General features: G+C 32.2%; 2 protein-coding genes across 9 annotated transcripts; one reads left to right on the top strand and one right to left on the bottom strand.

Moving 5' to 3' along the window:
• Positions 1 to 228: 228 nt before the first annotated feature.
• LOC146924354 (inositol diphosphatase DSP4-like) lies at positions 229 to 27,002 on the bottom strand. Of its 8 annotated transcripts, none has more exons than XM_085709389.1 (6): positions 26,361 to 27,002; positions 26,087 to 26,180; positions 23,742 to 23,799; positions 23,602 to 23,645; positions 23,253 to 23,368; positions 229 to 474 (listed from the first exon to the last, which is right to left on the bottom strand). In XM_085709389.1, exons 1-6 carry the CDS (start codon positions 26,639 to 26,641, stop codon positions 459 to 461), a joined length of 609 nt encoding a protein of 202 aa, XP_085565515.1. In that variant the 5' UTR covers positions 26,642 to 27,002; the 3' UTR covers positions 229 to 458. The 8 variants fall into 8 exon arrangements, with proteins under 8 accessions (XP_085565515.1, XP_085565518.1, XP_085565519.1 ...); XM_085709392.1 differs by lacking the exon at positions 23,253 to 23,368 and adding an exon at positions 2,976 to 3,091; XM_085709393.1 differs by lacking the exons at positions 23,253 to 23,368; positions 23,602 to 23,645; positions 23,742 to 23,799 and adding exons at positions 2,976 to 3,091; positions 3,357 to 3,400; positions 3,497 to 3,554.
• Positions 13,552 to 18,213, top strand: LOC146924355 (histone acetyltransferase HAC1-like). The gene is made up of 14 exons (XM_085710528.1): positions 13,552 to 13,578; positions 13,728 to 13,784; positions 13,921 to 14,655; positions 14,897 to 15,193; positions 15,279 to 15,560; positions 15,765 to 15,893; positions 16,023 to 16,223; positions 16,326 to 16,471; positions 16,609 to 16,900; positions 17,035 to 17,174; positions 17,279 to 17,336; positions 17,424 to 17,693; positions 17,782 to 18,008; positions 18,117 to 18,213. Exons 1-14 carry the CDS (start codon positions 13,552 to 13,554, stop codon positions 18,211 to 18,213), a joined length of 2,958 nt encoding a protein of 985 aa, XP_085566654.1.
• Positions 27,003 to 27,382: the final 380 nt, after the last annotated feature.

Here is a 27,382-nt window from a genome sequence, read left to right as displayed (position 1 = left end):
TGTATTTGTACTTTGCTCCTTACTTGGTTTCCTTAGCCATAAATTATGTTTATATCAACCATTTGAACTGAGACGTTATTTATAATTTAAACCATTAGGTCTAACGCTAGTGGTTGATACATAGCAATACTTAGGTGTTGTAAATTTTGAAGTACTGAATTCGATTTCTAATGATGAATAAACCTAGTGATGAGTTTAATAATCACACCATACATATATGTATATATATTTAGGAGCAATGAAAATATATTTAGCGATTAGAAAATGTATTATTGGTTGTACTAAAAAAAAATGTATTATTGGCATTTATTTCAAAGGGAAAGTTTTCTTCACGTTGAAAAGGATATCCAAGCAACCCGTCCTTCAACTTTGAAAAGATGACTACACGGCAAATCCAATGTAATTATACAAGCAATAGCATCCTACTTCACCAACCTTTGTTGTTGCGGAGCATTTTCTTAGTTTTGATCCAATCTAAAAAAAACATCAATTCATTTGTCAAATAGGATAATAGTCATTAACAAATTTAAATTTAAATCTGCCTTGATTTAAATACTTTAGTGTGCATTTGAGGAGAAAATTGAAGTATAATGTATTATCATCTTAACATCCACCTTAAACCTCAATATATGTTGTTAGGTTGGCCCTGGTATTTTCTTAAGAGATGGATTTAAATTCAAAGTAACATTAAAAATTAATATTTTGAGTCTAGCATAACTCAGTTGACAGGAACAATAGATTGTTATATGCAGAGAGCATGGTTCGAACCTCGTACCTCCACCTAATTAAACTGAAGAGAGGAGAGTGGTTGTTTAGGAACTAAATTGATAGTTTATTTGATTCTAAAAAAAAATTGACGCAATTTGATTATAAATTGTAGGAGTATATTCTATGCTATTTCTGCCCCCACTTATCATTATTATTATTGAAATGTTAACGAGTGCCTCCGGGGCACCCTTTAAGTACTTTAAATGGTAAATTTTTAATGAAAAGTTATGTATTGAATGCATTGAAAATTGTAATAGTTGACTTTTTAAAAGAATAATTACTAAATTTAGGATGCTTAAAGAATGTTTGGGGACATTCATCCACCTAAATTGATTCATCATTATTTCTAATAATTAATTCACTTCTTTTATTAAACAGAGCCAGAATGGGGGTGATCCGTGAGGAAAAAAACATATATCATTCATTGAAGCATTACGTCCTGATAATGATTTCAAGAGATCAACATCTCACCAAAATTAAACATATTTTTGTATCTTGAAAATTCAATAAATTGCACCAAATTCTTTTCTGATTAGGTACGTGAATTATTTACTTTTTTTTAAAAGAAAGGTGTTGATTATTTACTTGATTGTCCAAATGAATGAAATATGATATCATATTGTGCATTTATATCTGGCCAAACTCATCCTTAAGAAAATCAACTTAAGAGAAAGAGTTTGCACATTCTTTTTAGACATTCTCTTCTCAACATGGAATTTGAGTTTTTCCTATATCATGTTGTGATTTCATTTTTTGTATATTCTCACTATTCTTCCTACCTTTCTTTACATTACAGATTTATAGCTTCTCCAATTTTTCTCATTCTTACTGCTCCCTCCGATTCTAATTATACAGTCATCTTTGAAGAATTTGTTTCCCTAAATATAAGTTCATATCCAATTTACTATGTGTATTTATTATTATTTTTCTTAAACATACCTCTTATTAATATTACTCCCTCCGTTTCTAAATAAATGTAACAATTTTACCATTGAACTATTCACATAACATATTTTAATCATACTTTTTATTAATAAATAAAGACAAATGTTAGTATATATGATGTTCGATTTGTCTCAATCAATATTTTCAAAATATTAACTTTTTATCATTTTTTAACATAGAAAATATAAAGATGTTAAATGACCAAAGTTATGCATTGTCGTGTGTGAAGCGATCGACAACGACATGTATTTAGAAACATAGAGTGTACTAGTTTATCTTGAAATTTGAAAAATTAAAGTTACACATGTGTACTTTTAGAATAACAACATACAAAATCGACACATTAAATTCACTAACTATTTTTCTTAATATATGTGGGGGGGAAAGAAAAAAAAAAGACAATGATGCTTATAGTAAGGGATAGATGGAGTGGTTAACTTGTTTGTTAGGGACACTATACATGGAGATGAGGTAGATGCAACATGAAAGAACTTTTCACCACAACGAAAGTATTAGCCATGGAATAATGTGTCACAAATTAAGCTTTTAATTAGTTTGCACAATTGAAGTAAAAAATTAATGAAGGCCCTCAAATTGATATGACATAGTATGACTCATAAAGAAATTGATTACATCTCATAGTGTTAAACCACTGAAGATGTTGATATTACAACAAAATATAAATGAGTAACTACCCAAAAACACCCACTTTATGTGGTTGTCACACCACAGTAATGATAATCACCACACTTAAATGGCCATTTATCAAGTCAAAATAATGAAAGCAAAAATATAATATAGCATATGAAATTTGAAATATTCTCTGCTGGCAAAACAATGCTTTTTTCAAGCTTTCTTGAATTTCTCTTAGCCTCAAGAAAAAAATCAAGACTAATCTACACTCATTGCTCATGAATAAGGAGCAGCAAAGAAAAACACCAAAACAAAGAGAAAATAAAATAGTTGGAAGAGACAGATACATCTTAATACTATATACTACTTGATGAATTTTCTTATCTTATTTTCTAAAAAATGGGAGAAGAATATTTTTACTCCTTTGTTGCTGCAATGCCTTGAAGGAGTTCATCACCTTTTCCTATTTTATTATTCAAAAGGTAGAACCTTGGATTCACTTTCACAAGCTAAAGAAAGGAAAACCCAATTTAGCATAACTTTTTTTTTTTTGTGTTTGTTACCTTTTCAAATATGAAAATGGTATAGGCAAATGCTTCATGCTTGAAATATCAAACAACTCTACAAACCTCTGATCTGAAACTCGAGCTTTTGCTGCTGCAAAGCGCTGGTACTCGTCAAAAACAGATGACAAGCACCATTTTTGCAGTTTTCTATAGCATCCGACTAAACAGCCTGTTCGGTGCTGTAAACAACAAGAATGAAAGATGTTATCTATTTTTACAAGAAAATACTCTTTCGGTATATAATCTAATAGTTTTGAAAGAAATATTGTTTTGTCATATCAAACTCGAATCAAATTCGTCCCTATCTAATAGAACCCTATTAGCTCAAATCACAGATTAAAGACATTGTCGGGAAAAATATGAATTTTTCCAAACGAGATGGTTGTAACTATCTATTCCTATATTTAATGATTGGTGAGTTACGAATATCGAGCAAAATCTCACCTTTCCGCGCTTACAGTGAATTATAACTGGATGGTTCTTTACATCTGCATTATTATTTAGATCGCCAAAGGTTATTACTTGCAAAATGAGAAGTTGAAATTGCAAATAAGATTGAACTAAGTAAAGAGCTTTAAGCATACCAAGAAGAACTTTCAGCGCTTCCCGGATGGTGTCTTCTGGGATGTTTACAAAAGGCTCCTGAATCCACAATTTCATGAGATTAGATATAATTTTATATTATTAAAAACTTGCAAGTTACAATGTCAACATGATATAAAAATTCAATAAACACTTTGTTATCAACTAAACTAAACTTATTGATAAGCAATTTATCAACTGTTGGGAGGTCTTCAAGTCAAATTCAAATAAAAAGTTAAACAAAAATCATAGATGGGCCAGAAGTACTGAAAACAATTCCAAAATTTAGGAAATAAAGCTAAGTTGGATATCATAATCAAGGGTGACTTAATGAAAGTATGGCTTATTCTTGTGTTCCTAGGCATATAGAAGAAGTATTAGTCCATAGTTAAATATCCAAAAATAAGCTCATGGAATAGACAGACTCAAGAATCTAATAATTTTGCAAAAAGTGTGAAGTACCTATAATAATTCAATATATATTTTATGCCCTAATCCACCAAAAACACATGGGATCCATTTCTCAATAAACTAGTGCAGTATTCTCTAACTTTTATCGATCGGACTAGCCACAGTCAATCAACACGCTCAGACGATTCTCACTTCAAATCTAGTAAACCGGTTTCAATATAAAATGTTGAACGGACGATCGAGAGGCAAGTTTGTAATTAAATTCCAAATCCATCTTTTGAACTATGTTTTTCCTCAATAGTTTGCCTTCTTGGTGTTCCTAGGGTTGATCATGATCAAGATGCTACTTCTGTGCTGTTACTAATTCTTTTTCCCCTTTCTTTGTCAATGATGGAAAATTTATGCTTATTGAACAAAATCGGTTTTTGACAAATTCATAATGGGCCCATTATACAGACAGCAAGAATACTCTTATGATCTCCTAGCCATTAAATATTCACAAAAAACAAATTGATTGTGATTATAAATTGAGATAACCCTGGAAAAGACTTCACATGCCAGCTTAGATTCCATCAAACAGTGATTCCATATTATAAAGTTAGTACACTTTGGATATATGCACATACAGCTGAAGAGATTAGAGGATTTTCACACAGAAATGTCAAATATGCTCAAGAAAGAAAACAGTATCCAATCAAGATCAATAATAGACCAAAAAATGACATGATATCATAATAATGATATCGAAAAAGCTACGATCATAAAATTTAGCAAACAATAGTTTCCAAATAATGTTTTTTATTTATTGAATAAAAATCACTATATAAAGTTGATACATTTCAAAATGTTACATAAGAAAGTACATGTTTGGATTGACGATGAATTTAGCAAAATCACAGTGACATCGAGTATGAATTTAACAAAATCATGGCTGATCATGGTTATAACAACTTCTACACTCCACCCGAGTATGAACCATATCAACAGCATCAGCAATATCCTTTTGAAGATGAAAAAATGACCAATGTGGAAAATACTTTGAATATCTTCATGCAACAATCCATGATAAACATGCAAAATACCAACCAAAGATTGAGGAATTTATCAATTCAGTTGGAGATGATTCAAGCTAAAATCATGGATAATCAAGTCAACATTCAATCCACTCATGACGGAGAGATTGTTGGAGAAGGTGTTGTTGAACTTGAGGAAGATGCAATAGTAGAGGAATGTGGTCCACCACATGAAATCGAACTTCCTCAAGAAAGGTCATTTACTGAAGAGGACAAAACTGTTGATAGCGGAGAAGTGATAGAGGTGGTAGAGAGAAAGGAACGGTTACTTGGCAAGGAAGAAACATTTGAACAAAAGGGGAAGAAAGTGAGCAAGGCTGAAATTGACCGGGTCATTGATAAAATTTGTACCTTGTTCAAAACCAAGATAGGGAGGTTATGGACTCCACATCATCTGTACTTAAAGTTCATGGAATTCCTCCCAAAGCGAAGGAACACAAAGGATGATGTCTTGTCCGTCTCATTTTGGCCACCCTAACGAAAAAGGCGTCGAGCTAACGACGTTAAACAAGCGCTTGTTGGGAGGCAACCCAATTCATTTACTGTTTTAATGCATAATAAGTCTAGGAGTCATGTGCATGCATCACAACATCAAAAACAAAAGTTAAACAGAGAGCAGAATCCTGAACTGACACAACTCGCAATGGCGAGTAAAAACAGCTCGCAACTGCGAGCAAAATGGTCACAACTCGCAACTGCGAGTAGATCAGCTCGCAATTGCGAGCAAGCATAGTTTGGTTTTTTGTTTTCTTTCTTGATACCTTTCAACACTAGTTTGCTTCTGTTGTTTGTTTCATTTTTGCACATGGACTTGTATTTTGTTTTATTAGTACTATGTTTTATGTTGAATAATGTGTTAGCTTTTTTTGTTGATTAAGTACTTCATTTTGTTTTGAAAATCATGGAAGCTTCATTCTTGCTTCATTTGTATCACTCTTGCTTCATTCTTCAAATCTCAGATGATTGGTAATGATACATAATTATGGTAAAAGCGCAAAGCCAAGGTACAAGTTTCCAGTTTTTCTAGGTTTTTACTCGAATATGAAATGAGTACTTTGTGCAAAATTGCATTTCATTTAGTTCTTTACAATAAATTATTTGTTTGTGAACCACGTAGTACTAGCCTAAAGTGAGGAAACCTCAAATGTTTGTACATATGCAAGGAGACCGGCTTTCATTGATTAACTCGGTTGTTTTATGTTAAATCCAATAATTGTTTTAAATTGTGTGAAGGCATGGAAGTGATCAAGGCACATTTTTGTTTATGAGTGAAACTTACTTGACCACAAATAGCCTACCTTGTGAGAAGAGCGAGTACTTGCTAACCCACTTGAGCCAAATGAATCGGAGTCCTCAATTATGAACTGTCAAGTCATAAGCACCATGCTTGATGAACTTGCCCTTAAATTTAAACCCAGTTCATTTTTGACGCACTTTAGGACTCTGAGTTGTTTTTAATTGTTGAACCCTAAACTTTCAATGTTATTTGTCCCTTTTGCCTTAGAGTAAAGGAACATTCAAATAGGGTGTATTTTGATTCAAGTTGGGGAGAGAAGGTAGATGTAAACCTTATGTCAAGTACTATGGTGTAATTTTATCTTTGATCAAGATAACATGTTGTTGTAAATACAAAAGAAAAGAAAACAATGTGTACATGAAAAGAAAAATAGAAAAAGAGAAAAAGAAAGGAAAATCCAAAAAGAGAATAAGTTGTCAAGATCAAAGTGTATCTCATGTGAACACCAAGGGTTTGTAATAATTGGTAGGGAAGATTGTGGACTTTAATGGTTGATACAAGGAATGTTCCTAGTTGTTAGGCTTTTTGATTTCAATTGCCCCACATATGACATTTCTTTTGTAGCCAAGCCAAGTTATAACCCTCAAAGACCTTTTGATCCATGTTTTTATGTCTTTTGAAATGATATTTGGATGGACACATAACTTGATTGGAATGTTAACTTGATTTCCGGATGTGTGTTCATAACCCTCACTTATTTGTTGTCAATTGTTTACCTACTTTCAAAGAAGTGTGTTAGGTGTGGTTCGTAAGTAAATATATTATTGTTTTGAAATATTTGACATGATTTTTGTACTTAGGACTCATCTCATATTAGTAGTAGAATTCTAAATTAGTTGGAAACTTAAACTTGCCCGCGCATTCACTTTTAAATCATTCATCTGAAGAGTTTTCAAAGCCTTTTGTACTTGTGTCTTGTCTATAACTTGTTTGATTTTCAATCCTTTGTTTGAGGACAAACAAAGAGTTAAGTTGGGGAGAGTGATGAATGTCATAAAAGTGTTAAATTCATGTTATATTTTAAGCACTTTTTGTTGCTTGCTTTGCAAGTAATTGAAGGAAAAGCCGAGAAATAAGCGTTAAATGCCTTATTATGCTTTATATGTCTTACTCTATCCTTTTATGCAGGAATTTACCCCAAGACACAGAGCAAAGACCAAAAATCATGAAAAGTGCAAATTAGCAGAGGCTGGTTTTGAAGAACGTCGCTATTAGCGACAAATACGCCATTAGCGTAATTGGTCCAGACATCCACGCCATTAGCGTAGCTGGAGCGAAGCAAAAACTGGATTTGAAGAAACACGCTATTAGCGTGATCTACGCTATAAGCGTAAAGGTTCCAGAGGACGACGCTATTAGCGTAGCAAGGGTGAAGAAATAGGGCAAGGACCAACGTGGCACACTGCAATTGGCCAGAACTTAGGCCGACCAACCACGCTAATAGCGTATATTTCGCTATTAGCGTAGGTGTAAAAACTTAGCCCTTTAAAATAGAAGTTTAGCCTCACTCAAGTGGCCCACTTGCTAGTTATGTAAGATATTTATGTAAGATATTATTTTAGATATTATGTTAGATATTATTTTTAGATATTTTGGGCTTGCTTTATTATATATATTAGTAGTTCATTAGGGGAAATTATTAGATAGTAACTTAGTTAGTTTTCCATAGCTTTTCTCTTAGTTTTTCATTGTAATATCTTAGAGAGAAAATAGGGTAGATCATATGAAGTGAGAGTGATTTTGGAAGTTGGATCCTTATTCCTTTGTTGAGACATCACTAGGAGAATGAATCCTTCCTTTTCAAGCCATCCTTGCAAGGCTTCCATGATGATGTGTAGCTAAATACTCTTTGTTGGGATGAGAGGTACTTGATTCTTGCTAACATGTAATCTTTTGATCTTGCAAAATATGATTCTAGCAATTTATATTCAATATTGTTGTTATTCTTGTGTTAATGCTTTCAATGAGATTCAAGATGATTTGGACACAAACTCTTGAATCTAGAGCTAGAATAGCAATATATCTTAGGTTAACTTACTTGACATCTTTGTTAATCTTGTGATAATCACCATAATCAAGAGTTCAATGCTTTCGGATGCTTAATCAGGCTGGACACGGTCGATTAAGTTATCCGATCGACTTTGTTATCGTTTAAGGGATTTGGACACGAATGTTTAAACGATAACTTAGAAATAATTATATCGCTTTGGACACGAAGGGTAGTTTAGAATTGATTGTGATAATGTTGTTTATAAAGCTAGAATTCGTATGGATCATTAGTTTACGTGTGACGCTTGGTTAAGGAACGCTACTCCTAACAAGTTTCAATCCTTATTAATCTCATCTTTTACTTTTTGCATTTAGTTAACATAGTTGTAAATGAAACAAACAATCACCCTTTTAACTTAGAATGATATTTGATGTTAATCTATCCGTGATGTCGCACTAATCCCTGTGGAGACGATACAAATACTTGTCTTGTTTTTGATGCAAAACTTCATTCATCAATAACATAACAAAATATCACTCAACAAAATATATTAATTAAATTATAAAAAGACATCTAATCTCAATAAATCATATATCCCTCATATAAATCATATAAATACATAAATATATTCTAAAACTAAGTAAAATAATTAAATAAAAAGGAGGGCGTTACACCCCTCCTCTGGTAGAAGCTTGATTTACATTCCTCTCTCCTCTTATGTTAAAATATACACTTCACTCCCTTAATATATTTTTTATTTCTAACAATCTATCAAAAAATAATAATCTAACACACTTCGAAGAGAAATAGTATTGCAGGTCCATTTTAATTTAATCAAAGTTTGAATGCAAATTTTTCGCTAGTTTTTATTCACAATTTCATTACCATATAGTTTTTAACCCTATTATAAAATATGAAACAACAAAAACAAAAAAATATGTGAGAAATGACAAAAGTCAATAAAGTATGCTCATTTTAAAGTGAATTGTATACTCTAAATTATAAAATTAATAAAAAATTATTTAAATTTAATTATCATTGAACTTTAAATAAGTAAAAAAAATTAATTTATTTTTCTTAAATGATGGTTCAAAATTAATATATATCATAAAAATATTTATTTATGTTAAAATAGATTTAAGTGTAGTGCATATTTAATTATTAAGGGATGAGCTTGTACTTCAAGCATCTCATAGGGGATGGGAGTATAAAGTTTACTTTTCAAAGGAAGAGAGTGTATATTTTAACATAAGAGGGGAGGGGACTGGAATGTAATTCAAACTTCTCTCGGAAGATGGGAGTGTGATTTAAATTGAGGGACCGGAATTGCAAAATTTAAATTAGGGATACTAAAATTGCGGATTTGTTAAAACAAAGAGATCAAAACTACATTTAAGCTAATAATTATTGGAAAATGCTATTTATCTAGAAAAATAACATCAAGAATTTTTCAAGACACATGTGGCAAGTTTTAATTGCATGATTTATTTGTCCACTTCCTATTTTTCAGCCACACCTCCTTGAATTGTGGCAAATAGTGCATTGTGATTGGTTGCTTTTTATTCTTGAAGAATTCTTGATGTTTTTTTTCTAGAGATATAGCATTGCTCATAATTATTTGCAACGTTTTTGCTCACACTCTTGATCATGCTGCATTTACTCCACCATTTTTTTTATTTTACATTCGTTGCTCTAAAAGATGGTGTTTCACTCCCTCACTTTGCGCTAGTCTTGTAGCATTAGCTATATTTGAGGGTCATCTCTAACACCACCTAATGAACTTTAAACCCATCTTTATGTTTAGGCCATTTCGTTCACTTGACGCCAATGGTTCCCACCACCATATAATTTTTCCTTCATTTTTCCACCAACCACCGACGACCAAGTTGAGACACGCATAGAAACATCATTACTTGGGTCAAATTCATCAATGGATAAAATCTGGCTACTAAATACCCTTTTTTTTTAAGATGCAAAAATGGAATATATTAACATCCAACGAAGCGCCTCAATAGAATAGGACGTGTCAAAGAAGACAACAAAAGTTTACAAACAAATCCTGCTCAAAGAGAAAACATATGGCAAGATTAACCAATGCCCAAACAAACAAGCGGACACGACCACCATCTCTAATGGTTCAAAAATAAAAGTGACATTGGCTTCCTTTAACCACCAGAAGAAATGAAATTTTACGCTATATAACAACTTTTCTAGAGATTTTTATTTTTGGTTGAAAAGTCTATTATTTCTTTCACTCACATTACTCAAACACAAGCAAGCCAAATAAGCTGCATAAGCGAAAGTCTCACCAATGAGCCACCAGCTGAAAAAGTGAACTAAACAAAATGGTCAGCAATAGAGTTTGGCTCCGCCGTAGAAACCGCAATCCAAGCTCAGACTATAGAGACCAAAGAGCCCTGAAACCATTACAAGAGAGGAATAAATGACTAACTGATTCGACATCACCACAACTATTAACACATAACTGCATGTCTTGGGAAATAATTCCACGCGCCGCCATATTTTCCTTGGTCTTTAACCTGTCACACAGAAGTCTCCAAGAAAAAATTGATACTTTTGAAGGAACCTGTTTGTGTCAAATCAAGTCACACTACCCCTACATTAGGATTCTCATTGGAAGTAAGTAACTGATTAGCGCCACGAACATAGTAGCCACCCACGGGATCCAACTGCCATTGCTACTGATCTAAACTGTTATCCTGCAAAATCACAATACCAAGAAATCTCCTACACTCCCCTACCATTTCCTCCTCTCATTCCCACAACCGCCGCCGCCACTTCCACGCCTCACCACCTTCCTCCCGCCCGTACACAAAAATATCATACGCCGCCGCCACTTCCACGCCTCACCACCTTCCTCCCACCCGTACACAAAAATATCATACATCGTACATGACTTATTAATAGATAAATCATATAACCGTCTAAACCTCACCGACAAAAGGACCCCCTCCCACCCAAGGTTAAAAAATACCCATATTTAATGATCAATACACCTTGAATATAATTATCAACATTAAACGGAAACTTTTTTTTTTTTTGAAGAACATTAAACGGAACCTATATATTAGAACTTAGATAGAAACCATAAACACTCAAATTTCAAACAAGTTAAAAATCAGTTTTAAGTGATTTGTATCATGTTGAACAAACCCAAAATAATTTTATATTTTTTTTATAAAATCTCTATAAAATAATCTCTAAGAGCTCATTTGTTACGTATTAAAGAAAATAAGTTATTTTGATATATAATAATTTAGATATTATATGAAAAAAGATAAGCTATTTTGTGTTTGTAGTGATATTTATTTAACAAGTGATTTTTAGATACAAATATTTAAGTGATTTTTTTTAAAAAGAAAAGGTGATTTTTTTTAATCCCCAAAATTTATTTTTTTTTTGAAAGAATGAGACCCAAAATTATTTATTACCTTTTCAATGTTTTTAAGGAGACTTATTAACCTTAAAATATGCTTAGTAAGATATATCAAGACATTGAATAGTATTAGTTTGGTAAATCAGTTATATTAATTTAGATAAAGTGACAATTAAAACTGATCACTCGCTAGGATCGGATTCTCCTCAAATAAACAACAACCGTTGGATCAAACCTTATCAACGACTGCAATTAAAAATGACGAGGATCACATTAATTTTGATCATTTTAAATGAAAATATTTAAGGAAACCCTAGATATATTAATTAATTCTCATAGCCAGCTCTGCGAAAGAACAGAAAAATAGAAGGATTTTGCGTCGACGTCAGAGCTTTAAGTTAGCATCACGTTTGCTTGTATGTTTTTCTTTCTCTCTCTAACTTTATTTATCGTTGAATTGAACCTTAATAAATAAGTTGCGTCAATGTCTGATCTTTTTCCCAATTCTTAAACCTAACCCTAATTTTATTGATTCGAAATTGGGGGTTTTCTTTTAAATCAAGCGATTATTCAATTCACTTTAAATTATGATAACAATTTCAATCGTGCTCTTAATTTCAGTTTTTATTCATAGATTCAATTCGTAATATGAACCTTAATAAACAAGTTTTTTTTTCCTCTATATTAATGAATCCGAGTGTTTCGATGTTGATAATAGTAATGGGTTTAATAATAATGATGATGATAATCAATTTGAGTATCAAATATGAACGGAATTAATGTTAATTGTTCCAAGAATCTAAAACCCTAACCCTAATTTTTTGCTGTTGTTGAATGGAGGTTTTTTCCAATTCTTAAACCCTAACCCTAATTTTATTCTAGGTATGGTTATGAATTGATCATAATAACTTCAATCTTTTTAGTTAAATCCTGTATTCATTCAGAAATTTATTCACATTCTGAAATCAAATTAATGAGTTTTTTTCTTTGAATTAATGAATTCAAATTTTGAATGTTGATAAATAATAGTGGGTTTAATAAACATTGATAAAAGGCTATTGAATTTGAATGGAATTATTGAATGGTTCCAAGAATCTTTGAAAACATTGCGAATTTTGCGGCTATTGCGGCACACAGCGGAATTCGAATAACGCTTTAATTTCTATTTATCCGTGATCCGCGATTGACAATACCGATTTGTTGAAATTCCACGGTGCAATAGTGCTTTAGCTTCGCCGATGTAACATCTATTTGACAATATTTTGTACTGAATAGCGTATGCGGTTTGTCTAAATTCTGCTACGATATAGTGCCGCTAACTGTTTGATACTTTTTAATGTTCAAAAATTTTGCTTTCATGTTATGACCTGACTTCTAGCATTAATGAGCTAAGGTTTAAGCTGGTTAAGTTTTTTTCTAAGTGAAATTTAAATTGATTAAAAGATGTATCATGCTGAATGGCTCTTAGGATTGTTAACAGTAAAATGGTCTATGGTTAATCAATACTTTAATAATGCATTTCAAATTAGTCTTCTTTAACTTTTTTTTTCTCGTGTTCATCCAATTTCTACTTAAACATTTCTTGATCATCCAATTTCTGATTGCTGTTCACATTGGTACTTATATATGCACTCTTAATTGTGAGCTTGTTTAAAATTAATGTTAATCATGTTTTCCCTCTTTATAGTTTATGGCACATCAAGAACATTGTTGGAATTTCTCTAACTTATATTTGTTGATTATTTCTTATGGCTTCAGATTTAAATAGCTTCTGATAAATCGAGAGGATGCTTGTTAGGGGTTGTCATTTTGGTGGGACTTCGTCAGTTGTCTCAAACATCTCGCGAAAGAGATGTTTTGCTGAATTAAGAAATCAACCAGGATTCTCCATGGACTGGCGGTATCATCCTGAAATGGTATACAACCGTCATTTAATAAGAAGAAAAATGTAAGCGAAAGTGATTTAATTTTCACAGAAATGTGGTTGCATTTACTTCAACTCAAGATTGTGATTGAATTGAGACGATACTAACCATAAATTTTATTCAGTGTTGAAATCATTCAGAATGAGATATTTGCAACTATGCTGGAAATTTTGTTACTTACCAATGCTTCTTCAAAGGTATGTTTCTTGAATTGTGTCTGAGCATTGAAGTACTATTTTTTTTGCTAATAATAATAGCCAATAAGAGTATCAAATTCAAGTTGTACCAATATGATGTTAATTAAGCACAATTGTTTTTCTACATATTTGGCAGGAGGAATATATGAACCTGGAGATGTTGGATGAGCGTGTGCAAGCTCTATTGGGTGTTCCGAAGTCAACTTTTACATTCTCACAATCTGCCTCGGTGAATACTTCAGAATTTTCCACTCATGATGGCAACACTGAAGAATTTTCCAATAATTTTCCTGATGTCTGGTCTTGTATAGACTTCAGTGAATATCAACCACAGAAGTTAGATATCAACCACAAAAGACGGAAAATAATGGAGTCTGGTTGTGATGTTTCTTTAGTTAACAATGCAAGTTACGATCAACCAATTCACGAGATAACTCCCTCAAAAGGCTTACAGGCTGGCCAAATATCAGTGGGAATTGACAGTATGCCTACTCTCGAAGAGGACATACAAGGCAGAACTGCATTCAACCAGAAGGGGGTAAATACTTACAGAGAACTTATTATTGTTGGTGATGATGGTGAAGAGGAGAAAGCTCTTGAAAGACATGGCATTGTAGACAAGAACATTTCCATGGAAATGGACATTGGAGAAAATTCCGATATGCATGTTCCTATTGATGTAGAGGACAAACAAGAAGGAATTGGATTCAACCAGGACGGGACAGATGCTCAAAAGGAAGTCAATGAGCCAAAAACTGATCAAGAGAATCACACAAAATCCTCTAATAGAATAAATGATGCTGTTTCATTGATTGATTCGTTCACATGGAAGCAAATAACAGAACATGTTAGTAGTCTGAGAAAGGAATCTGTTCGGTTAGTACACCTCCCTTTAGTGTTTTCAATTACCTTGATGAGGTTAAGCTATTTAGAGGATTTTGTGCGTATCGTGAACCAGCTGACAGATTGTATTTATATTTGTCAATATCTGCAAAAATACAAATAAATTATTTTTAGTTTGTGATTTTTATTGAAATTTCATGTTCTATTCCTGCAATTTAGATATATGCATAATTCTATTTGCTTTTGAATTTGTTTAAGACATTTAAAAGTTAACAATTCTTTTAACACAGATTACTTCTGAGGCTGAAGCACGAATTGATGCGAACACTTGCCAATTATGTGAAAAGGGAAGACTTTACTTTGCACCAGTCCCACTTTTTTGTTTACATTGTGGCACCCGCATCAAGAGAACATATTTCTGTACGAAAGAAGATGATTTTGATGCACAGGGTTGCATTTGCTCTACGTGTTACAAGACTAAAGGTGACAAAATCGCATTCAATGGGACATCTATTTCCAAGAAAAATCTTGAAAAAAGGAATAATGATGAAGTACTTGAAGAACCGGTAAGTTTTAAGATCCCATTACTATATAATTCAGCTTGATATAGAGAAATTTAAACTAACTCTTTATGACTGTTGTTTCTTCTAGTGGGTTGAATGCAATAAATGTGAAAGATGGCAGCATCAAATATGTGCACTCTACAACAAGAAAGCAGATGTGGACAGCAATGCTGAGTATATATGTCCTTTATGCCGCCTAAAAGAAATTGAAAATGGACGGCCTTTTCCCTTACCAAAGGCAGCTAACTTTGGTGCTAAGGACTTGACAAGAACTGTGCTAAGTGACCACTTAGAGAAAAGACTTTTCGAGCATCTCATGCAAGAGAGAGAAAACTGGGAAAAAGTTGAAGGGAATGAGAAACTTGATGAGGTAATAACAAGAAATCCGCATGCATGCACATAAACTTTAAATATCTTAACATTTTCTTATTCTTATGCAAGCATGTAAATTGAAAATAGTAATAAATTAGTATCCTGTCTTTTTCTTGATCTTAAGCATGTAAATTGAAATTTGTTATTAAAATTATCGATCTTTTTCTTTACTTATGTGGCTTGAATTGCTGCAAAATTGCAGGTTATAGCAGCAGAAAATCTTACAATTAGAGAAGTGCTATCTGTCGACAAGCAATTGAAAGTAAATAAGCAGTTTCTGGACATCATCCCAGAGGAGAATTACCCTACTGAATTCTCTTATAGATCAAGAGTAAGTTCGATGGTTTATCAATGAATAAATAAATATACCACTAATTGTTTCTTCTGAACTAAATGTATCTTGATGTCTACTCTAATATGTCTCAGAGGATTTAATAGAAGTTCCCTTGGTTGGTTTCAGGTTATACTTCTGTTTCAGAAAATTGAAGGAGTAGATGTATGCATTTTTGGAATGTATGTCCAGGAATTTGGCTCTGAATGCGGCAATCCCAATCAACGTTGTGTATACATTTCATATCTTGATTCCGTCAAGTATTTTAGGCCTGAAAGAAGGACAAAGAGTGGAGAAGCCCTCCGTACCGTCGTTTACCATGAGATACTGGTATTTTTCTTTTAAACTCTACTTCTATGTCAATAGAACTAATAAAATGAACACTTAATCCTTCCATTCTTTCTATTTATGCTTTTTTTTTCCTATCATCAGATCGGATACCTTGATTTTTGCAAGAAAAATGGTTTCACAACTTGCTACATATGGGCCTGTGCTCCTTCAGAAAAAGGGGATGATTATATTCTATATTGCCATCCCGAAGAGCAAAAAACTCCAAAGAATGATAAGCTGCGCCGTTGGTCAGTCTTTCTTTCTTCTTATGTGTCTTTGTGTGTTGAATTTTCATGAGCTAGTGTATACATTACATTGAGAATTTGAAAGTACAATTTTCCTTCTTTTATCATCTTTAATTTGTTTATATTATTTATTTGTGCAGGTATCTTTCAATGCTAAAAAAGGCTACCGAAGAAAATATTGTCGTTGGTTTAACCAACGTATATGATCATTTCTTTCTTCCTACTACTGAAAAAGGGAACTCCAGGGTGACAGCTTCTCGTTTGCCATACTTTGATGGAGACTTCTGGTGCGGTAATGCTATGGTAGTAGCCAAGACCCTCGAAAAAGAGAGTAGAGGAAACTATGAAAAGTTGTTGAAACAAGTGTCAAATAGAACAATAAAGGACATGGGACATTCCAAGCCTTCCAAAGACATTCTGGTGATGCAAAAAGTATGTCTATCTTGTCTTTTACTTTCATCCACTTTTTCCCTTTAGTTCTACATCCATTTTTATACTTGAGTAAATGAAATGTTGCAATGTTCTAATCATAGACCAGTTTAAGTTATTTTTATAATTTTGATTAGGTTGGCCAAAATATATTGCCTACAAAAGAAAACTTCTTCGTGGCTCACTTGCGATCTTCATGCATACACTGCCATGAAGTGATAGTGTCTGGGAAGCGATGGTTTTGCACTGAATGCAAGAAGTTTCAGGAGTGTGAAAGGTATGATAACTTGAATACATATTTGAACTAATTTTACAATGGTTTGGCATTGAATGAAACAAAAAGGGATTTTGTCATTGATGTTCATTTTTCACATATTTCAGATGCCATAGTTCTGATGAACACACTTCAAAGAACGGCGAGGTGCATACACTTTGTCAGGTAACAACCTAAACCTGATGCTTTTTCATATAATTTTCTCATCATTAGTAACTTCATGCAAAACATTGAATTTTGTGCCATTTTCAGGCTTCTGTTGATGATATCCCCTCCGACACTAAACGTAATGATATCGTTCTTGAGAGTAGATTGTTTGAAAATAGGGACAACTTTTTGATCTTCTGCCAGAAGTCTCAGTTTCAGTTTGACACACTTCGTCGTGCCAAGTATTCCTCCATGATGATCCTTTACCATCTACACAATCCTACTGTGATGATGACTCAAAATGAACACCAGTTGACTCAAAATTGTTCAACACCAGTATGTCAATCTGGGAATCAGGAGTCAAATGAGGAAATGGTATGAATTTAATTTTCTTGATTTATTGTTTTCTTGACTAATTTGTTCTAGACTAGATTGTTGATCATACTTACTGACTGATACACAGATGGTGAAACTGCTGAACATTTTGAAGCATGCATCTCAATGCCTCGCAACTAAGGCTGAACCATGCTCTCATCCAAACTGTTCTCAGATCAAGAAGCTGTTCTCTCATGCCAGTAAGTGTGAAATTCGAGTGAATGGGGGCTGCCAGCATTGTAAGAAAATATGGTTTATACTAACTGCTCACTCTAGAAATTGCAAAGACTCGGAATGCAGAATACCACGTTGCAGGTGTGTTGCAATTAGAATTCTATTTCCTGAATCATTCTTTTACTAAACTATGCATAAATTTACTAATCTATGCATACTTATTCTTTTATATTGATATCGATTTTGCAGCGATCTGAAGAAGCATGTAGAACTGAGATCAATGCATTCTGAATCTTGTCGTAGTGCTAAAGTTTTGGAAAGCGACGGAGCAGTCAATGGCCAATGAATCTTTGTGAATGTATAGAGTGCACAATAAGTCGTTATAAGCAGTCAACGTGCAACGATCACTTGACAAATTTTATTAGCTTTGATGAAGCATATTAAATTTCATTGAAGCTTAGGTGTAAACAATTTAACATAAGTGTTGTGATTTTCATCTTTCCTTTTATGTATATAATTTGATTATGTATATACATAGGTTAGTGGTTAGGAATAGCCTTATTATTCATTCTCTTAAAATAAGAGATTCAATTTTGTGTTGTTGTGAATATATATTCAATGGTTGAGAGCCTAAGCTCCAACTATTCAATTCAAGTCTCATTTTTAAGAGGCTTGAAATTAGAAAATCAATTTTGTATTGTTGTATATGTATATTCAATGGTTGAGAGCTAAGCTCCAACTATTCAATTCAATTCTCTCTTTTTTCTTTCATTCATTGCTTCTGCTGTTCTACATTTAAATGTTTGAAGTGCCACATTGATAGCTTGTCATTCATGATTTATGAAATAATTAGGCTCCTAACTCTGTCATTTTCTATAGTAACTAGTCAAAAACACAGGAGCTCAATGGTAAAAATTCTGTGTTGCCATTGTTTTTTTTTTCTTTTTTGACTTTAAACAACATTTCATGAATTGGAAAAAGCTTCAGACATTACAATTGATGCAGTAGGTTCTGGGACATTTCCCAGCCAACTTTTTGATCATTCAGCTCTAGCTACACTTACCAAACTATGAGCTGCTATGTTCTTAGCTCTACCTGTGTAGCTTACTCTAGCATTACATATATATGATATGATTCATACATATGGTGATTGTCATATTTGATAGAAGAAAAAGTTGATATATGATGCAGCCATTTTATGTTAGAGGGATGCATTCATGCTTAAAATGTTGTATTGAAAAGCGTAGAAAAATTGTACATTCAACTTTTGAAAGTTAAAAATTTGTTGTTTTCAATGAAATTTTTACTTTCAACATTTTTAATCAGTGTCTTAGAGAAACTAGTCACCCCAGAAGCATTAGTCTACATGACCGTTATTTTTACTTTCTTTTTTAGGGGTTATTGATGTATACGAAGTTTACCTCTCGTAGTCGTTTACTTTGATGTTTCAAATTGTGCACCAAATTGTATTGTGGATATTTAGAACTAGCTTAATAGAATTAAAAAAAATCAAAGTGGAATTCTCTCAAAAAAAAAAAAATTGAAAAAAATCAAAGTGGAATATTCAGTTTAATCTTCCTCCGAGTCCCAACTCCCAATACAAATCCCACCATCTCTCTTCTCAACATTTCATTTCAAATCTGAATCCTCTCCTCTTTGGTTTTCTTATAAACCATTTCAATTTTTTGGCCACATTGTTATGAAATTTGAAAATAAATGCTACTATGATGTTCCAATAATACTGCATGTTGTATTATATTTATTGGATTACGATTTGAGAGATTAAGTCAAACTATGTCCCTTATTTTGAAACCGATGGAGTATTCAACAAGGTAAAAAAGTGTGGTTTTACGGTGATTCTTAATTTATGCATAGAAGCATAGGCCTTTTATTATAGAAGCGTAATAAGAAATTAAACTTGCACCTATCATTTTCCTGCACTCTATTTTAGTGTGGTGATGAAGCATTGTTAGACAACAAAATAATGGATGTAATTGTGTGCAGTTTTCATCCGATCGGACGATTCGTGAACTCAAATCGAATTGCTTTGACTCGGCTGATGCTACAGCTGCCATGTAATCAAAATCAAAAACTCAATCTCAATCGCTTTATGTCCTTTGGCCTTTTAAAGATTATGTGGGGACACTCGTTAACCAAACCATTTAATTTAATTAAGATTAAGATGCACGGGTACTCACTAGTTATAGTAATTAATTAATGTGCCCAATATAAAAGACATATAACTTTTGAAAGTTCACTTCCTAATAGGAGAATATTGAAAAAGAAATGAAATTAACACTTTAAAGTTGTATTTGTGAAAATGAAGGTGATAATAAGAAAATAAATCATAGTATTGGGCTGTTTTCCAATCTTAGGTGTGCTACATTATGGGCTTTCTTCTCAGTTACTCTTGTTTCTTATTTTTTATAAATCTACTAGGGACTCCCTACCTAATCTCCATATCCCCCCCCCCCCCCCCCCCCCCCCCCCAAAATAAAATTACCAAAGTGTCCTTCAATTCATTTACAAAATCTTGGAGAAAATTCAGGAACATGATTTTGTTTCAAAAAAAATCTGAAAAATTCATAATTCCGAATACAAATACAAATATGAGGGAAAAACCAAATACAAAAGGAGCAACTAAAAGAAATATTTGGCGATTAGAAAATGTATTATTGGTAACTATCTCGAAGGAAAAATTTTCTTCATATTGAGAAGGACATTCAAGCAACCTGTCCTTCAACTTTGAAAGATGACTACACGGCAAATCCAATGTAATTGTACAAGCAATAGCATCCAACTTCACCAACCTAATTTGTTGTTCCAAAGCATTTCTTAGTTTTGATCCAATCTATAAAAACATCAATTCATTTGTCAAATAGAATAATAGTCAAAACAAATTTAAATTTAAATCTGCCTTGGTTTAAATACTTTTAGTTTGCGTTTGAGGAGAAAATTGAAGTATAATGTATTATCATCTTAACATCCACCTTAAACCTCGATATATGTTGTTAGGTTAGCCCTGGTATTTTCTTAAGAGATGGATTTAAATTCAAAGTAACATTAAAAATTAAGATTTTGAGTCATCATGAGCATATAACTCAGTTAACAGGGATAATACATTGTTATATGCAGATATCGTGGTTCGAACTCCGGACACTCCATTTGATTAAATTGAAGAGAGGAGAGTGGTTGTTTAGGAACTAAATTGATAGTTTATTTGATTCTTGATTCTAAATTATTTTTTTTTGACGCAATTTGATTATAAATTGTAGGAGTATATTCTATGCTATTTCTGCCCCCACTTCTATTAATCAATTTAAGAAATAGTTATCTTGATTTTCAAAAAAAAAGTTATCTTGATTTATCATTATTATTTATATTTATATTTACAATAGAAAGGTCATCATTATTTTTTTTAAGAAGTTAAACTAAGATCATCTACATATTTATCACCTCATTAGATAGGCACCTCCATTGTGGAGTAAAATATATGGGTGCCTATGGAGAAGGGTGGTTATGGAAACACTCTCTCTCTCTTCATTTTTTGTTGGTCCTATTTAATAAATCTTAATAAATTAAATTAATTTTGTTGAAATGTAATGATATAAAATTATTTTTGGGACCTATTTAATAATTTCTTTTGAGAGGCTTATTGGAGAAAATTGGTGCTAATTAAGTATTACTGTAAAATTAATGATGTAGACACAGAGGACCCATTTAAGCATCCAATTTTAGATGCTCTGTTGTGGATGGTCTAACCCACCTAAATTGATTCATCATTATTTCTAATAGTTAATTCACTTCTTTTATTAATCAGAGCCAGAATGGGGTGATCCGTGAGGAAAAAAACATAATCATTCATTGAAGCATTAGGTCCTGATAATGATTTCAAGATATTAACATCTCACCAAAATTAAACATATATCTTGAAAATTCAATAAATTGCACCAAATTCTTTTTTGATTATTGAAGAATTTGTTTCCCTAAAAATACAAGTCTATATCCAATTTACTATGTGTATGTATTATTATTTTTCTCAAACATACCACTTATTAATATTACTCCCTCCGTTTCTAAATAAATGTAACAATTTTTTTTTTTTTGATACAAGAATGTAACAATTTTATCATGTGCACTATTCACATAACATATTTTAATCATATTTTTTTATTAATAAATAAAGACAAATATTATATATGATGTTCAATTTGTCTCAATCAATATTTTCAAAATAATAACTTTTTATCATTTTTTTAACATGGATAATATAAAGATGCTAAATGACCAAAGTTGTGCATTGTCGTGTGTGAAGCGATCAGCTGTGACGTGTATTTAGAAACATAGAGAGTACTAATTTATCTTGAAATTTGAAAAATTAAAGTTACACATTAATATACAAAGTGTATTTTTAGAATATCAACATACAAAATTGACACATTAAATTCACTAACTATTTTTTTAATACATGTGAAAAAATACAATGATGCTTATAATAAGGGATAGATGGAATAGTCAACTTGTTTGTTACTGACATCATACACAGAGATGAGGTAGATGCAAAATGGAAGAACTTTTCACCACAAGAAAAGTATTAGCTACTGAATAATGTGTCACAAATTATGCTTTTAATTAGTTGCACAATTGAAGTGAAAAATTAATAAAGTTCTTCAAATTTATATGACATAGTATGACTCAAAGAAATTGAGAACATCTCATAGTGTTAGACCGCTGAAGATGTTGATATTACAACCAAATATAATAAAATGATGCCACAATTGCAGTTGTGATGCTATCACATAGATCTCCAAAATATTTATATTGTAGCCACACTTACAGTTGTAGACCCCAATTTAAAATTATAATGATATTCACCACACTGAAATTGGCATATATGAAGTTAAAATAATGAAAGCAAAAATATAATATAGCATATGAAATTTGAAATATTCTCTGCTGACAAAACAATGCTTTTTCAAGCTTTCTTGAATTTCTCTTAGCCTCAAGAAAAAAATCAAGACTAATCTACACTCATTGCTCATGAATAAGGAGCAGCAAAGAAAAACACAAAAACAAAGAGAAAATAAAATAGTTGGAAGAGACAGATACATCTTAATACTATATACTACTTGATGAATTTTCTTATCTTATTCTAAAAAATGGGAGAAGAATATTTTTACTCCTTTGTTGCTGCAATGCTTTGAAGGAGTTCATCACCTTTTCCTATTTTATTATTCAAAAGGTAGAACCTTGGATTCACTTTCACAAGCTAAAGAAAGGAAAACCCAATTTAGCATAACTTTTTTTTGTGTTTGTTACCTCTTCAAATATGAAAATGGTATAGGCAAATGCTTCAAGCTTGAAATATCAAACAACTCTACAAACCTCTGATCTGAAACTCGAGCTTTCGCTGCAGCAAAGCGCTGGTACTCATCAAAAACAGATGACAAGCACCATTTTTGCAGTTTTCTATAGCATCCAACTAAACAGCCTGTTCGGTGCTGTAAACAAGAATGGAAGATATTACCTATTTTTACAAGAAAATACTCGTTCGGTTTATAATCTAATAGTTTTGAAAAAATATTGTTTTTTTCGTATCAATCTCAAATCAAATCTGTTACTGTCTAATAGAACCCTATTAGCTCAAATCACAAGGACATATTGAGAAAAATATGGCTTTCCGGGACGATAACGGATGATTGATTAGAGTTAAAAATATCAAGCAAAATCTCACCTTTCCCCGCTTACAGTGAATTATAACTGGGTGGTTCTTTACATCTGCATTATTAATTAGATCACCAAAGGTTACCACTTGCAAAATGAGAAGTTGAAACTGCAAATAAGATTGAACTAATTAAAGAGCTTTAAGCATACCAAGAAGAACTTTTAGTGCTTCCCGGATGGTGTCTTCTGGGATGTTTACAAAAGGCTCCTGAATCCACAATTTCAAATGAGATTAGATATAATACCATATTATTAAAAACTTGCAAGTTGCTATGTCAACATGATATAAAAATTCAATAATCACTTTCTTATCAACTAAATTAAACTTATTGGCAAATGGTGGCTGGAGGGTGATAATACAATTTGAAGATTAATGGTAAGCAATTTATCAACTGTTAGAAGGTCTTCAAGTCAAATTCAAATAAAAAGTTAAACAAAAATCATAGATGGGCCAAAAGTACTGAAAACAATTCCAAAATTTCAAAAATATAACTAATTTCGATATCATAATCAAGGGTGAATTAATGAAAGTATTGCTTCTTCTTGTGTTCCTTGGCATATAGAAGAAGTACTAGTCCATAATTCAATATCCAAAAATAAGCTCATGGAATAGACAGACTCCAGAATCTAATAATTTTGCAAAAAGTGTAAAGTACCTATAATAATTCAATATATATTTTATGCCCTAATCCACCAAAACACATGGGTTCCATTTCCAAATAAACTAGTGCAATAGTCTCTAACTTTTATCGATCGGACTAGCCACATTCAAACAACACAATCGAACAATTCACGCTTCAAATCCAGTTAACCAGTTTCAACATAAAACGTTGAACGGCAAGTTTGTGATTTGATTCCAAATTCATCTTTTAAGCTATATTTTGCCTTCTTATTGTTCCTAGGGTTGATCATGATTTAGATGCTACTTCTGAACTGTTACTAATTCCTTTTCCTCTTTCTTTGTCATGATGGAAAATTTATGCTTATTGAACAAAAACGATTTTTGACAAATTCATAATGGGCCCATTATACAGACAGCAAGAATACTCTTATGATCTCCTAGCCATTAAATATTCACAAAAAACCAAATTGATTGTGATTATAATTTGAGATAACCCTGGAAAAGACTTCACATGCCAGCTTAGATTCCATCAAACAGTGATTCCATATTATAAAGTTATCACACTTTGGATATATGCACATACAGCTGAAGATCATAGAGGATTTTCACACAGAAATGTCAAATATGCTCAAGAAAGAAAACAGTATCCAATCAGGATCAATAATAGACCAAAAAATGACATGATAACATAATAATGATATCGAAAAAGCTACGATCATAAAAATTTAGCAAACAATAGTTTCCGAACAATGTTTTTTATTTATTAAATAAAAAGCACTATATAAAGTTGACACATTTCAAAATGTTACATAACAAAGTACATGTTTGGATTGACAATGATTTTAGCAAAATCAATCACGGTGACATCGTGAATTTGTTGAAGCTTCAAAGTGCAACTTCTGTTAAAATCGCGGTGAACACTATGATTCTGTCAATCATTCAAATCAATCTAAAATATATGACAAGTTGACAACAACCAGCTTTATGACCCCTTTTCCCTCATATAACCTACCATAGCAATTCATTGGCTTAAACACTACAATTCATATAATGGTCCCATTTCAATCATTGTTATCAAAAACGCGACTTAAGTCCCAAAATCCTGGTTTTTGCGACTTTGCGTAGCTTCAACGACTCAAATCCATAGCAAAGTCCCAAAAACAGGCAAAATCCTATCAAAGTCGCACAAAATCGTGAAATCCATTCAAAATCGCAGGAATTTGATGGATTTTGAAGGATTTTGTTCATTTTTTGATAAGGGTCAATTTTTGACCCGGTTCGTAAATTGACCCGATTTGAATCCATGACCCGTTCTATAAATACCCAAAAGGCAAAAAAATTTCAGTCTTTCACTTCCCCCCACATTTATATATATGTATTTTGTGGACTTTAAACTTTAGTCATTTATGACTATATGCAATATATAACATATATTTAACATTATTTTTGTTTTGGTAGAATCCTCGATTTTGATTGCGATTTTATGAGTCCCGACTTTGCTATCCTATATCGATTCTACAAAAGTCCTTGAGTAAAATCCTTCGATTTTGATTGCGATTTTACGAGTCCCGATTTTGCTACTCCCTTTCGACTTGAAGTAAAGTCCCGATTTTGATAACCTTGATTTCAATAGGTCACAAATTATCCAATCCACCATACCATACACCAACTTGAAGAAAATAATTGCAAACCACAAAAGATGATAAGAGAGACATGTCAATTGGATTAGATAACCAGTGATCTTTGTTCAATTATATTTTCAATTAGCCTTAATCACTTTTTGCATTCATATAATTGATTTTTTTTTGATAAATTATCAATTTAACATAAAAACATAGATTAAAAAAGGTTCATAAAAGATAAATACACACACCTTATGACCCTCAATTCCAAAGTGATAAAGCTTGATCCCATTTGACTTGAGAAACTCCAAGTTAGCTTCTGGATATGGTTCAGGACACAAATATCTACAAAAATGACCCATCAAACAAATAATCAATATCATCACAAAAGATAAATAATTTACTAATAAATCATCAATTGGGTAGTTAAAACCAATCACAAATCTCAAAAACACATGCAAAAGAAAAAAAGTGAGTTTGATCATAGCATATAGATAGATATATCATATGTGTATGTATATATACATGATGGAGCGAAGACCAAGGGTTTGAAGGAAAGAGAAGTTGGAAGGTTCAGGAAAACCAGAACGGAAAATGCCATTATCAACCATAGCAAAATTGAGAGGTGGAATGAAGAGATCCTCGCCGTCTATTTTGTCACAAACATCAACTTCATCAACGGTTGTAGTTTGTTTGAGGTTGTTGTGATCAGAGATACTGAGTTTGATTTTCCTACACATCTGTGTTTCTTGGTTCTTTTTCTTATGTTGAGTATGTTGAACTTCTGCTCCCACGTGTTGTTGCATATCAAAGTTTTAAAATGTTACTCTTTAGGATTATAGAGAGAGAAGATGAAAAAACAAGAAGTGTTTGAAGTGTGTGTATGAATGTATGGATATATAATATAATAATGATATTTATAATGATATAATAATTGTAATAAAAAGAGAAAGAAAATAGAGAAAGGGAAAGGGGGGAAGGTTTTGGGATCAAAGGGTATATTCCTTTGTAGAGATTGTTAGTTGATTGATATTTGGAGGGAGAGAGTGGGAGAGAAAAAGAGAGAGAGTTTGAATGGTCTTTTGTTTTGTGAAAGGAGAAGAAAAAAATTATTTGTTTCCTTTGAAGAGAGGAAAGATTGTGGTAGTTAAACAATGAAGTGGAGGTGAAAGGAGAGGGGAAGTTGTTACCTATATATACACAAATTTGAGAGAGTGGTCACCCAAAAAAAAAAATGTCAATAGGTGAGAGAGTACAATGTTTGGTTTTTCTTTTGATTTCTTGTTGTCTTTCTTTAGTTTGACAAATGAAAGGAGAAGTGTTATTAAAAAAAGTTAAAATGTTTCACTGGTGGAATTAATTTTATTTATTTTCTTAATAGTGTTTCCAATAATTTTTGGCAAATGAAATGAGAGTTTAAGAGTGTTGTTTAAAAAGTCTAAAGAAACAAGTGGATTTAATTTCATTTATTGAACATATATAATTTCTGAATAATAGTTTTAGTATTCTTAGATCATCCGCAATGGTGCGTGTTTCACCTATTTAGT

This window comes from Medicago sativa, chromosome 5, assembly GCF_051527215.1.
Source record: "Medicago sativa cultivar Bolivia chromosome 5, Bolivia_mono, whole genome shotgun sequence".
Classification (NCBI taxonomy): domain Eukaryota; kingdom Viridiplantae; phylum Streptophyta; class Magnoliopsida; order Fabales; family Fabaceae; genus Medicago; species Medicago sativa.
The sequence above is the reverse complement of the archived record's forward strand: the minus strand, read 5'-3'. Positions and strand labels throughout refer to the sequence as shown.